Source organism: Lissotriton helveticus, chromosome 4_1 (assembly GCF_964261635.1).
Source record: "Lissotriton helveticus chromosome 4_1, aLisHel1.1, whole genome shotgun sequence".
Classification (NCBI taxonomy): domain Eukaryota; kingdom Metazoa; phylum Chordata; class Amphibia; order Caudata; family Salamandridae; genus Lissotriton; species Lissotriton helveticus.
In genome coordinates this window covers 310,693,077-310,708,023 of record NC_136063.1, presented here as the reverse complement: position 1 = coordinate 310,708,023, position 14,947 = coordinate 310,693,077, and the positions used below count along the sequence as shown (strand labels likewise).

Below are 14,947 nucleotides of genomic sequence, written 5' to 3'. Positions count from 1 at the left end.
GGTAAAACCGTTTAATGTTTATATTTGCTCCACGTCTACCCGAGCGATCTTTCAAGCTAAAGCGATTGGCTAAAGGACCTTAGGGTGATGCAATTTTGATGATGATGATGAAGACACCCCCCCGCTCCTATATCCCTTGTTTTAGCACTTGTGAGACGTTTTTATAATTAAAAAATCAGTGGTGTGTGCTTTCTTTAATAACATTATTAATGGCCCTTGCGTTAAACAAACTCGTCAAATAGCACCCTTCACTTAATGTACTGATGTTTTATTAATTTTGTTAGGTCCTTCGCTTTATTCGTAGCTTAGTCAGCTGAACTACTTAAAACGGTGTGCTTACCTAAACAATGAATTCCTCCCATGTTACTATTCTTGTTTGTAATTGTAATGGTTTTAATTAACCGTACACGATAAAGATACGTTATGCTTACCGGGTGAAATAGTGCTCTTTTATTTACTTTGAGAGAATTAAAAGCCGGGGTTATTTATTTTTTAATAAACTCTATACGACGAATGTCTTACATGATGAGAACATCAATCCAAAAAAGAGACATTGATGAAGATGAAGAAAAATGTGAATTCAATAAGGAAAATAAGGTTCTCCCTTAAGGAGCAGGTCACAGCACAGAGAGTCCTGTCAGCTTCAGCATGGACAGAGAAAAGGGACTTGAGGTGCGCCTTTCCCTCCTAAAATAGTGGACACATGTGCCATTGCAGATTGGGATTGGAACAAAATGTCCCCACTCTATCCCTGACGATGTAGCAGAAAGTGCGTATGGAATTAAGAAAGTGACCTGTGGAGTGGTAGAAGCATGCCATCCAGGCATGGGGCATTGTATGGCACCTCTCAGTACGAGTGGTTGCGTGGGCTGGGCGAGTGAAAAGATGGTACCGCATTTCAGGTCTCAGTAGGAAGGGCGTCTCTATGGCCCCCATTGTGACTGGCTGACTAAACAGGCTGGATTATCCCCAGGCATAGAGTTACCAATCCAAGGCCCATTACAAATTGGACCCGAGGGGCCACTAAGAAATGAATAATTACCTATTTCTAACTAGTTTAATTTACCTGGTAATTCCTCATTTCCCCCAATACTTTTACACAGAAGGGTCGGTTGTTTCACAGCAGCCAAAATCTGTGTGTGAAGGTTAAGAGACTGCGGTAAATCAGGCTACAGCAGTCAGCAGACCTCTTAATTCTAACCAGGTTGTTAACTACTGTTAATAGCCCCATCGGGATTAAGAGGCTGCTTGTAAAGAGTACCCGAGTAGTTAGAAAGCACTACACAAGTAATTACGTCTTGAAGTCTTCGATCTTACTCCGAATAAGGCCTTTAGGATACAGGATGTAATGACGTTATTGACATGTTTGAACTTTTTATAAAAACATTGTTATATGGCTTAATATTCTTTAATAAAAACGATTTATATTTGCTTTGAGAATGTTTATATTTGGGTGGTTGGGACATAAAAATATTAGTAAACATTTTTTTTTTAAAATAAATTCTGTCAGAAATTGTTAGGGTTTCCATGATTTTATTACAAAAATGTACAGTATTAAGAACAAAGATATGCCACATTGAAATACTAATGGAAAAACATACAACAATGCTGTTATTTCCTGTAAGACAAGTGTTTTACTGTCGTGTCCTTTGCTAATTGTAAGGTGTGAAAAATGCTGACATAAACGAGCTGAAGGAGATCGGCTCAGAGCCTCACAGCACCCATGTCTACAATGTGGCGGATTTCAGCATCATGCACACCATCGTCGAGAGCCTGACCAAGACCGTGTGCACAAGAGTGGAGGAGCAGGAGAGAGAAATACGAGGTAAGACCTTACAACTCATGTGGAATGCCCAGTACTAGAAAACTTGACCGATTGTTGATAGTTTTCCAACTACTGCTGTTGTTGCAGGACCAGGTCATGAATTAGATTAAAGTCCCACCAAAGTTTCCAGTCTTATTGAGTTTTAAGATCTGAAATCAAATCGATTGTATCCCATCACCTCTTTGGAGTCTGACTGTCAGAGCCATCAACTCTCACTCAGTATGAGTGACACTCACTCATTTTGAGCGTGGGTTGAGATGTCACTTAAGGCAAGCTAAATTTCACAGTGAGAGGCTAGAACTTGAACTTCTGAGTTGACCTGAGACTTCAGGAAGCAATCACAATACAGGGAAGCCCTCTTAATGACCCCTACACTTGAAAAGGGTACCACCTTAGACACATCAAAGTTCTGAAGCTCTACTTTTGTAAGCATAGAGGCTATTTTACTGAAGGTTTGCTTTTGTTTTACCTCTGGATAGTAAATTACTTTAACAACTCATCAAATGTTATATACGTACACAGTGGTTGTTTTAAATGGTTGGGTTTGCTTGAGGTGATTCACTCGGTTCTTACAGGGAGTTTACCCAACAAATGATGGGTGAAATTGCCTGCCGCTGCCACACTCTGGTGAGTTTCGGAATGTGCCATTGTGCCCTGTTGGAGATTTCCCTCCAGATTTACTAGTACTAGGCCCATTAGAAGTTGCACTGTGAGGGTCCACTAAGAAATAAGCAACTACCAGGGAAATCATTCATTCCAGGTCCAATTGCTTAGAGGAGATTGACAAGCTGGAGTCCCGCCACGTCTCTGCCCAGCACCTCACATTGGCAGACCTGCTGCCTTTCTGAATGAATGAATGAATAAAACATATAAAGCTCCTAATTACCCCAAAAATGGGTGTCCTGGGGCTGCACCTCAAGCTGATCTAGGATAACCCCAGTATCTGGGGGCTCGATGACCAATCAGAGAGGCTTCTGTCATCTGGACATCTTTTATGTAACCAACACTGTTAATGCATAACCTGTTTGGTACCATTGTAGGTAGTCAACCAGTAGAAACTATGCAGAAACAGTTTTCTCATTTTATGCACCAGTGAACGTAATATGTAAAATGACGCCAAATGTTTAGAAATGTGACTGAAAGGAATATATTGAGGGCAACTGACGACGGTGTTGAAAATGGCCTTTGAAGATCTTCAACGTTTATCTTTCAAAATGCAAAATGTGAACAATGCGTGCACAGCACGGTGAGGGCTACTTTATATTAATATTCTGTGTAACAGTATTCATAAATACAATTATTTAATTGTGCACAGTCCAATGCAGTGTATAACACAATCACATGCTTTAATCCTTTTCAAACTGCAGTGTACACAAACCGGGAAACAACCTTTACAACTCAACTTTTACAACGCACTACCATTACAATGAAACTTTTACAACGCAACATCCATTACAACGCATGCATTTACAACGCAACCATTACAACACATGACATTACAATGCACACCACTACAACGCATGTCATTACAACTCAGTCATTACAACGCATACCATTACAACACATAACATTACCATCCAAAACTAACCCTACTGTTGCACCCCCTGGAGTTAGAATAGTAATTTTACCCCTACACTATCCAACACTTACCCTACTGTTGCACCACCTGGAGTTAGAATAGTAATTTTTACCCCTACACTTTCCAAAACTTACCCTACTGTTGCACCCCCTGTAGTTAGAATAGTAATTTTACCCCTACACTATCCAATACTTACCAAAACATGCAATGTAATGTTATGCGTTGTAATGGTATGCGTTGTAAAGGTATTATGCGTTGTAATGGAATGCGTTGTAAATGTAGTTTTTAAATTTCGTTGTAATGGCATGCGTGAGCCATTTCCAGTCAACCATGAGGTTTATTAAATCCTGGATGGACCAAAATCAATTGAAACTAAACCCAGGTAAAACTGAACTGGTACTGACTGGGGATAGTGCCAAGTACTGGGGCTCTCACTACTGGCCTTCAGAACTGGGTCAAGCTCCGCAACCATCACCTTCGGCTAAAACGCTTGGAGTCATTGTGGATAGTGATCTCTCACTAAAAACACAAGTGGGACAAGTGGTATCCAAATGCTTTTACCAGTTAAAAAAAATTAGGAAGGTCAGGCGGCTACTAACGACTGAAGCAATTACCCAGGTTGTGATCGCCACTGTCCTGTCCCATCTGGATTACGCGAATGCCATCTATCTAGGTCTCCCTAGCTATTTGCTTAAGCGTCTCCAGATGGTGCAGAACTATGCTGCTAGGCTGATCCTGAAGCAACCAAGATGGCAGGCGGCGACTCCTCTTCTCATCGAGCTGCATTGGCTTCCGGTCACACAACGCTGCTATTTCAAAGCAGGTTGTATGATCTTCAAGTCATTACACGGCAAAAGCCCTAAATTTATTAATCAACCGATCACCAAATACGTCCCCCCCGCAACCTTCGCTCACTCCATCTAGCCCTTCTCCAGACCCCTCCCTTTAAACTTAAACGTTCTGGTGGACGGAGATTTGCAACACTGGCCCCCGGCCTCTGGAACACCTTTCCCCTGGAGATCCGTTCTTGCCAAGATCTCTTACCTTTTCGGAAAGCACTGAAGACCTGGCTTTTTAGACAAGCTTTTTAATCCTCCTTCTCCACCTCCGATTGTGTTACTGTCAAGTTAGCGCCAAGAAACTAATCAGTGTTAGTGCGCTCAATAAATGATTTAATAACATAACATAACATAATAACATAACATGTTGCGTTGTAAAAAATGTGTTGTAAAGGTATGCGTTGTAAACGTGTGCGTTGTAATGTCATACATCCACACAAACCACACATATACCTGGATTGCACGCAATTTTTTCCATTATAAAGCATAAACTATTTAATATTTTGGCATTTCCTTCAGGTGCTAATGTGCGCATTTTCGAAACGTTCCAGTGTTAAAATTATCTGGACTATGAACATAGCCTGGAAATGAACATCGGCCGCCCTCCCAATATTGAACTTGCTTATCTTGAGGCATCTCTCGTTCCAAAAATTCCAACAGTGTGATCCCAAAATGTGCATTAAACGTCAGCTTGGCTTACTAGACATTACAGTCGTTCCTCAGTTAGTCAGTTTGTTGCTTTCTGATTGTGCTCAACTTTATTTTTCTTTCAACATGAAGTTTATGTCGACTCTAAATCAAACTATACTCACCAATTGCTAGTCTACATTAACTAATACACACTGTCTACAGTAAATCACTGAAGATGAAAGCGGTTTGTGTATTGCATATCACAAACCAATTATTAAACGAACCATTTAAAAATACTTTGAAAATTAATTACTTTAAAAAAAATGCTTTTGCTCGGTCACGCCACAATTCAGTGTTCAGGTTGGCCACACTTTTTCTTTAACCAAAATAATGCAAAAGGTCAGTAGAAAAAGAAACACTGGCAAAAGACCCCTTTTTGATGTGGGTGCAATAGAAACATAAAATGGAGGCCTGCACCTTATCCCTTGCTGCGTAGACAGAGGTCTTGTCATCATTAGCAGGAGCTGTGTCTTTATGGGGCGGCCAAGGACAGGAGGACAGGGGTCATTGGAACTGACAAATGAAATACCCATTTGTCAAAGCAAGGAATGTCAGCAGTAGCGTGTGTCCAAAACAAACCACTGAGAATCCACTGGCAGCAAGACAGCTTTGGGCCTGGAACTCATCCCAGAGAACACACCGTTTCATGGGATTGAAACAACTTTTTAATGGAGCCGAAAGGGCACATTTTTTTTTTTTTTTTATTGACAATCCTCATCTCATTCAAACAATTGGGTTGTTTCAATGTGCTAATTTATTCGCTATATTTATGGGTATTCGCTGGTATGCTAGTGGGGTCAGGTGCCAGCTCCATGGTTTCCAATAAGATTAGAATAGCTATGATCGTTTTAGGAATATATGTAGTTTAAATCAACATCAGCAAGATTGTTCAGCAATCTGTCTGAGGAGCAGGGAGTATCCTATGCATTCATCCAGTCAATGGTTCTGTTACGACTGCGTTGTAGGATTATTGTTCTTGTAGGTATTCTTATACGATTTACAGGATGTTATAGAAACCACCAGGCAACGACTAAGTGTCCCATAATTTCCTTTGGAGACAAAAATCCAGGGATACCATGCAATCTATATTTATAGAGACAGTTTCTCCGGTTTACATCACGATGTCATGATCTGACCAGGTAGAAAAGCGAATCAGGGGCGGCCTTAGGCATGTGCAAGCTGTGCACCTGCACAGAGCCACCAAACCCCAGGGGCCACCACGCCAATATATAACCTTAATATAATAATCCTCTGAGATGAATACATATTTGCATGGCGGTCCCTGGCAGGGATTTGGCGGCCTCCGGCTCTGTCCCACTTTCAAACACCCTGACCCCCCCCCCCTTCACTGGCCTCTGCGCTCCGCCCTGCCCAGACCCCCTCTTTCGGGGCCCCCCTACCTATGCTCCCTTCCCAGGGCCGCCATGAGCCTAGAGCCTCCCCTGAGCGAATACAAGGATTATGGTACTGAGGGACTTGAGATTTCTTGAGAGTAAGGAGAGAGGAGAGCAGTCTAGGCTAGAGGAAATGGACAATTGAAGAGATTAGCTGACATCATTACTTACAGAGCCTACGTCAGCAACTCATTCCGAAGTCACAAACACCGAATAATGAAACTCTGACAGATGCCCATGTAAATTGTATGAATGGGCACAACACCAGTTATCGTTTAGATACTGGCAGAGACATCTGCAATAAAAACAGTACTCCTGCAGCTGAGACTGGATAGATGCAAGTCCCAAACCCTCCAGTGCTACTCCCTTCAGTGTACACCAGTGATCTAGGTCACACCTGGCTTTAGCTGTGGGGTTCTAGGATCTGCTCTTTTCTAGTTAATACCAGCATTTGGAAAAGCAGGGAATGGTTGGATGCCCTCTTCACCTCCCCACAGATATATCCCACACCAGGCAATCCCACAAATACACTTTGCAGAACCTAACTTTCACAAAGACACGTCAAGCAATGTAAATAGTCATGATCTCTCATTAATACACAAAGCACGTGGCAGGCATGCTGGGTTGATCGCATGGTATCACTAGATGTTTTTTTTTGTTTCATAAAAATCTAAATATAGGGAACTGGGCTTTAAGAGCTATTTAAGAGCTATTTTAATCACCAAAGCGTTCTCACCAAGAAAGCTGCCCTTTTGGTTGGACATGGAACCCTTTGTATTTTGTGTTTTACAGGAAGAGTCCTTCCACACTCCTCCCTAAAATAATGCAGTTTGATTATTTCCCAAAACAAACCCTGAATTAATATAATGTCTTTTTATGTTTTCTCTTGTTTATGATGCTATCTGTTTGCTTAGGTACATCGACTGCCACCATGGGGGCCCCTACAAATCTGGTCACATCTGAAGTAACCGCGAGAGGATTTCGAATAAGTTGGACACATGCACCTGGAAAAGTAGAGAAATACAGAGTTGTATTTTATCCCACTCGAGGAGGACAACCTGAGGAGGTAATCAGTTTGTCACTCAAATATCATCTACTCTCACACGCATAAAATAAATGCTCCAACTAACAGCCAGCAACTCATGCTCGACACATATAGCTTTGGGGAGCGGAGCATAAGGTAGAGGTCAGATGATTATTAAAGAATATCAGTTGTTACAACACATCATTTATAACGCATGCCCTTTTCACAGACTTTTATAACACGTTATTTACAACGTGTTGTTTTACAACATGGTATTTTATAACGCATTATGCATTGTAACAACTGATATTTATTTATATATATATATATATATATATATATATATATATATATATATATATATATAATCTACTGGAGTCACCAGTAGATAGTTATAGTTAGGACCTAGTTTTTCCATAGGAAAAGGGTTTTTTCTTTTCCCAATAACTTTGGCGCCGGTTGACGAATCTTCGTGAAATTTTCAAAACTAGTGGGGCTCTCCGGTCAGCTCCTGTCTTGAAAGTTTCGGGGTGATTCGCCAAGCGGGGGCCGGGAAAAAAGGGGGTCCCAAAACGTGTTTTCTCCATGTTATTTTCCGTAGGAAACTTTAGACACGGCTTCAGACCGAACTGCTGAACGGAATTACACCAAATTTGGCAAAAAGGTAGCCCTTGGTTCAAAAAGTGCAATTTTTGTTAAATTGTGTAAATCCATTCAGCAGTTCCTGAGAAATAAAAAAAAAGAGGTCAAAAAATCAATTTCCCATAGGAAACTTTAGACATGGCTACAGCTCGAACTGCTGAACGAAATTAAACCAAATTTGGCAAAAAGGTAGCGCTTGGTTCAGAAAGCGTCCTTTTTTTAAATGGTGTAAATCCATTCAGTAGTTGCCGAGAAAATAAAAAAATAAAAGTTTCGATATCTAGAGGCGCGGTGGATCCACGGACCCTCCCGACCACAAGCTACATTCTAATCGGCTGTCAACACTCCAAACCGTTCAGTAGTTGCTGAGAAAATAAAAAAATAAAAGTTTCGATATCTATAGGCGCGTTGGATCCACGGACCTTCCGGACCACGAGCTTCATTCTAATTGGCTGTCAACACTCCAAACCAGGAAGTGTTGGCAACCATCTTGTTCCTCGTTAATCGAGGCACAAGAAAACAGAATAAAAAACAGGTGAAAAATAACAAAAGGGGGCAGGGTAGAAACACCCTGACCCCCTAGGCCTGCTCAGGGGCCATAAAAAGCATTTTTTTTTTAAATGGCGAGATTCGCGCACCTAGCGCAAATTTCGGCCAAAAATGTAAAAAAAAACAAAGCATCGCCTCCCACACTTCGTTGAATTTAAGCCCCCGGGTGAGCCAGGTCCCGGGGCACTGAAAAAAAATGTGTGGGGGGCCCAATCCCCCCACACTGCCCCAGGGACCCCCACCTCCCCGGGGCAAGATTTATGAGTTGCGGGGGACATGCAGCCCTGGGCACTGCCACCTCCCCGGGGCTCATTTTAATATTTAAAAAAAAGTGTGCGGGGGCCCAATCCCTCCACGAAGCCCCGGGGACCGCCACCTTTCCCCGGCGTAAGATTTATTAGTTGCGGGGGGCAAGCAGCCCCCCCCCCCGCAGCCATGGGGACCGTCACCTCTCTGAGGCTCTGTTTAAAAAAAAATGTGCGGGGAGGGTACGAGCCTCCCCACACGGCCCGGGGAACACCACCTCCCCGGGGCACTGTACATTTAAATTTGGGGGTCCGTTAGAGACCCCCAAGCCCCAGGGACCACCACCTCCCCGGGGCTTCACGGATGTTGCGAGTGGGCCCCACAGCCCCCCTCGTGGAGCCCTGTATGGCCCTGGGGACCGCCACCCCCCAGGGCCAGCTCCTGCAGTGTCCCGGGGTGCCCACCCCCGGGACACTGCTGTTTGCTATGACAGGGCGGGAGCCTGGCTTCCGCCCTGTCATAACAAACACTGGTTTAGATTTTGTAAGCGAGAGCAGGTTTCCTGCTCTCGCTTACAAAATCCAAACCAGATTGCCTTTCCACAAGGGAAGCTGCATGTCAGCAGCTCCCCATGTGGAAAAGCAATGCCGGCTCCCACAGGAGGCCGGGAGCAGGCGACACAGTGGGCGAATTGGGGTCCCCCCACGCTCCCCAATGGAAAGGCCAGGCGCCATGAGCAGCCCCCTTCCCACATTAAAAAAATAAAAATAAATTATGGCCATGCCCTGGGGGATGGGGTCCCTGGGCCGAAATTGGCCTCGGGAGGGGTGCCATGTGGCCCCCTTCCCGTAGACAAAAAGGGCCCTGGCAGATGGGGGCCCCATAAAAAGGAAAGAGACGGGGGGCACACAACCCCCTTCTTAAAAAAATTAATAAAAAAAAAAAGCCGGCATTGCAGCTATGCCCCGCACCCTCCCTGCAGCGCTCGGCAAACGCACCCCCTGGTGCGTTGAAGTTGGGGAATTGATTCCCCTTGAATACTGAGGGTCCCTGGGGGCCAACTAGCCCACCAGGTACCTCAAGTATTTGAATTTAAAAACATTTATAAAGCGCTCATATACCAAGCGGTTTCTTGGCGCTAGAGGACAATGTGAACCTGAATGGAAACTACGAGAAAGCTAGGCTGGGAAGGCTTGCAGGAAAAGGTGGGTCTTAAGAGCCTTTCGGAAATCAGGATAGAGCGGAATGGATCTGATGGTTAAGGGAAGGGAATTCCAAAAGATGGGGCCAAGGACAGCAAATTTCGCCCCGCCCATCCTCTTCTTCCTAAAACGAGGAACTGATAACAGTGACTGGGAGGAGGAGCGAAGCTCCCTTAGCGGGATAAAGCTGAAGATTGCGGAGTTTATGAAGGCTGGGGCAGTTCCGGCACGAGCCTGGAACGCCGTACCACCAAGTTTGAAGAGGGCCCGTTCCCTAATGGGCAACCAATGTAAGTTCTTCAATACAGGGGTAGCATGGTGGAACTTAGGGAGACCATAGATGAGGCGGGCCGCTTGGTTCTGAACCAGCTGTAGGCGTCGAAGGGCATAAGCTGGAGTGCCATTGTACAGGATGTTACCGTAGTCCAGCCTCGAGAGTACCATAGCAATCATAATGAGCTTAAGAGCAGAGGGGGAGAAGAATCTGGAGATTTTCCGGATAGTACGGAGGGTGAAGAAGCAGGAGGATACCACCGTGCTGACCTGGGAGTGCAAGGTGAGGTTTTGGTTTAACGTGATCCCGTGTGTTTTAACGGAACAAGAGGGAGAAGGAGGGGAACCAAATGAAGGGGGCCAAAACGTGGGGGTCCAGGGACTGGATGCACCACCCGTTAAAATCAGCTCGGTTTTATCTGGGTTAAGTTTGAGGTGGTTAAAATTCATCCAGTCCCTGATGAAAATCATAATGGACTGAAAATTATGAATGGATTCAGGAGAGTGAGATAAATTAAAGATCAACTGGAGGTCATCTGCATAATTGAATACAGTGACCTCCAGTTGCTGTAGAGCAAAAATGAGGGGAAAAATATAAAGGTTGAATAGGAGTGGGGAAAGGGAAGAGCCTTGGGGGACGCCGCACTGCACCCCACATGGCGAAGCAGAAAACCCCTCCAGGTGAACGGCCTGGGTGCGGTCCCTCAAAAAGGAAGTAAGCCAAGCCAGGGGGGGCCCACTAATGCCCGCTGCCCTGACACGGGTGAGTAAGATGGAATGATCAACCGTGTCGAAGGCAGCGGACAAATCTAGGAGGACCAAAGCCTGGGGACTGCCTTTACCCATTCCCTCCCTAAGGCTGTCTAAAACAGAGACCACAAGCCTCTCTGTTGAATGGCGGGGGCGGAAGCCAGCCTGACAGGAGGCCAGGTAGCCACTGCCCTCCACGAAGGAACTGAGGGCAGAGGCGACGTGGCTCTCCAAGATTTTACCAAGGTAGGGGAGGAGGGAAATGGGGCGGTAGTTAGTGAGGGAGGTAGTAGTATCAGCACCCGGTTTTTTCAACAAAGGGATGATGATGGCTGTTTTATGAAGATCTGGAACAGCGCCATCTCTGAGGGAATTATTCAGGAACTCCAGGGGAGGGGAAGGACAGGCCCGAAAAATTTCCCTCAGAATGGGTGCAGGGCAGACATCAGAGGGGGAGCCTGATTTAACACATTCCAACAGGGAGGATAACATTTCTCTGGTCAGCGGGGGATGTGGTCTAGGGGAAGCCTATTAGGGGGAGGATCCGGGGCAGGAGGAAAAGGGGGAGGGGGGGAATGTTAGCTTTGATATCTGCAATTTTCTCAACAAAGAAATTGTTGAGGGCATCACAGAGGGCTTGGGAAGGGGAAGGTTTAAGGGATGCTCTATCTGACAGGGCCAACTCATGGACAGTTGAGAAGATTTCTTTGGACTGATTTCCGGCAGAGAGAATTTTGTCAGAAAAGTAGTTCGTCTTAGCTGTGAGGATTGCACTTTTATATGCATTAAGCATAGACTTATAGTGGGCTTTTAGCGTGGGGCAATAGGAGCGCCTCCAGGCGCGTTCTGCCTGACGGGCAACTAACTTCTTTCCCTTGAGCTCGTCAGTGAACCATTTATTAACGTTATGGGCCCGTTTCACCGTGACACGTTTCAAGGGGGCCACTTGACTGCAGAACCTGGACAGCCAGTCATTAATAGCGTCAACCTGAGATGAGGGTGATAGGCCCTCTAGGATCGGGAAAGCGGCTTGGAGGGAACGACAAAGAGCAGGAATGTCGACCTTGCTCCAATTGCGGGCCCAGATATTCCTGGGGAGGGTAGGGTGCGCGGATCGGTGGGAGTCTAAGGAAAATGAAATCAAAAAGTGGTCTGACCAGAGGCAGGGAGTGACAATGGGGGGGGAGACCGGGATATTCAGTGCCTAAATTTGGTCCAAGATATGACTCTTAATGTGAGTAGGGACAGAAACATGGGAAGTAAAGTTCAGACTAAGAAGCAGATCTGTAAAATCTCTGGAGGCTGCGTCTTCCGCTGGGTCAGTAGGCCAGAAATTGAAATCGCCAAGAACAAGCACGGAAGCATTATTGACTGCTAGTGTGGCGAGAAGTTCTTGAAACTCGGTCAAAAAGAGGGGGTATGGCGGGGGGGCCGATAGGCGAGGACACAGGTGATAGGGGTCTGGAAGGAAACAGATCATATCACCAAACACTCCGCTCCCTTAATAGATGGGGGGGGAGGGCTTGGAAATGGAGGACAGACCGTGCGATTAAGGCGACCCCTCCACCTGCCTTGCCTGGCGGTCGGCGGCCCGCAAGGCATAATAGGAGGAGGGTAATGATGTAAGAATATTAGGGAGGGAGTCTGGGCAGAACCAGGTTTCTGTCAAAAATAGGAGATCAGGTTTATAAGACTCCAGAAACACAAAAAGGTCTAATTGGTGTTTCACCGCTGATCTGGTATTTAGAAGGAAGGCCGAAATAATAGTCGTGGGCCTCAAGGACTGGCCAGGTTCTGGTGGGGGGACGGGGAGAGGAGGGGAAAACGGAACTGGGGAAGACGGAGTAGAAAAGGGCCGGGCAAGACCGAGATTGAGGATGGTGGCCACTGATGCGGCACTGAGTATTCCATGAAGTTGATGGCAGTGGAGTTCTGCTGAGGAGTAAGTGTGGAATTGGGCATAGTGAGGCGCCCCTTGCCCCGGCCGGTCGCGGACGGGCGCAGACGGGCTTGCCTTTGGCGCGCCTTCGGCGCGCTGACGGCGCGCCCGCTGCGCCCGTCCGCTGCGCGTACGGTGAAAGCACATCACTTATAGGAGGAAAGGTGGAGGGGGCGTGGCCTGTGGGAGGGGGGCGTGGCCAGTGGCCTCGATGGAATGGCGGCAAGATGCTATGGCCCGCCGCAGTTCTCAAATCAGCTGTGCAGGGCTGCCTAGCGTCGAGAATTGAAGTGCAAGTGCCCAGGAAGGGGAGGTGGGTGATTAAAATACAAGCAATACAACAATTTTTAAAATAAATACAAATTGCGCTATCTCCCGGCTTCCGCCTCAGGAGTTCGGTTTGTCTCTGCCTCGCGCTCGCATTCAGCGCGATTTAAAGACTCCGACGGGGGGCGTGGCCTGTGGGAGGGGGGCGTGGCCAGTGGCCTCGATGGAATGGCGGCAAGATGCTATGGCCCGCCGCAGTTCTCAAATCAGCTGTGCAGGGCTGCCTAGCGTCGAGAATTGAAGTGCAAGTGCCCAGGAAGGGGAGGTGGGTGATTAAAATACAAGCAATACAACAATTTTTAAAATAAATACAAATTGCGCTATCTCCCGGCTTCCGCCTCAGGAGTTCGGTTTGTCTCTGCCTCGCGCTCGCATTCAGCGCGATTTAAAGACTCCGACGGGGGGCGTGGCCTGTGGGAGGGGGGCGTGGCCAGTGGCCTCGATGGAATGGCGGCAAGATGCTATGGCCCGCCGCAGTTCTCAAATCAGCTGTGCAGGGCTGCCTAGCGTCGAGAATTGAAGTGCAAGTGCCCAGGAAGAAGAGGTGGGTGATTAAAATACAAGCAATACAACAATTTTTAAAATAAATACAAATTGCGCTATCTCCCGGCTTCCGCCTCAGGAGTTTGGTTTGTCTCTGCCTCGCGCTCGCATTCAGCGCGATTTAAAGACTCTGACGGGGGCGTGGCCTGTGGGAGGTTGCGTGGCCAGTGGCCTCGATGGAATGTCGGCAAGATGCTATGGCCCGCCGCAGTTCTCAAATCAGCTGTGCAGGGCTGCCTAGCGTAGAGAATTGAAGTGCAAGTGCCCAGGAAGGGGAGGTGGGTGATTAAAATACAAGCAATACAACAATTTTTAAAATAAATACAAATTTATGTATGCACCAGGGAGCTGCGTTGCAGAGAGGGGTTCAGAGGCCACGCCCCTTTTTACACCTCTCTGCAATGCAGCTCTGTGGCGCTTACTGGAGGTACCTAGTGGGCTAGTTGGCCCTCAGGTACCCTCAGGACTCAAGGGGAATTCATCCCCCAATTTACAACGCGCCAGAACTCGAGTGAGTGCGTTTTCATTACCAAGTCATTGGTGTTCGTGTGATATATATATATATATATATATATATATATATATATACTGCTTTTGAGCAAATAAATTGAAATTGCTGAACTGACCTCATGAGTGCGGCTGTTTCTTCCATTGCGGGGGAAATTTTGGAGCTGATAAAGATATATATATATATATATAAATATATATATATATATATATTTATATATATATATATAGTCAAAAATATTGTGTGTTTCTAATTATGCACACACACACACACATATAAATATATACATATATAAATATAAATATTATACACCAAAGTCCCTCCACCAGGAACATTACTGGAGCACTCCTGCGGATTCAATGTTCATTTTATTTGCACTGGGCATGACGCGTTTCGGCATCAAGCCTTTCTCAAATGCCCCTTGTGAAACAATTAATTTATGTGTAGGTGGTTAAACACTCTGATCGTCTCCCCCAGGGCGAAGGAAAGGACCACCATTACACAATCGTCCTTCCAGATTGTATCGCCTCCATCATAGCATGTCATTGATCAAAGAATATTACAGAGTGTGTTGCAATAGCTGTGATTGATAATGTGTGGTGCATGAGTTGCCACAA

General features: G+C 45.9%; 1 protein-coding gene across 1 annotated transcript in view; it reads left to right on the top strand.

The window, feature by feature from the left end:
- COL14A1 (collagen type XIV alpha 1 chain) overlaps positions 1-14,947 on the top strand; it is a 559,513-nt gene that overhangs the window by 278,596 nt on the left and 265,970 nt on the right. The window contains exons 9-10 of the mRNA XM_078686835.1: positions 1,664-1,825; positions 7,242-7,393. Coding sequence (XP_078542961.1) covers positions 1,664-1,825; positions 7,242-7,393 — 314 coding nt within the window. The remainder of the gene's footprint in view (positions 1-1,663; positions 1,826-7,241; positions 7,394-14,947) is intronic.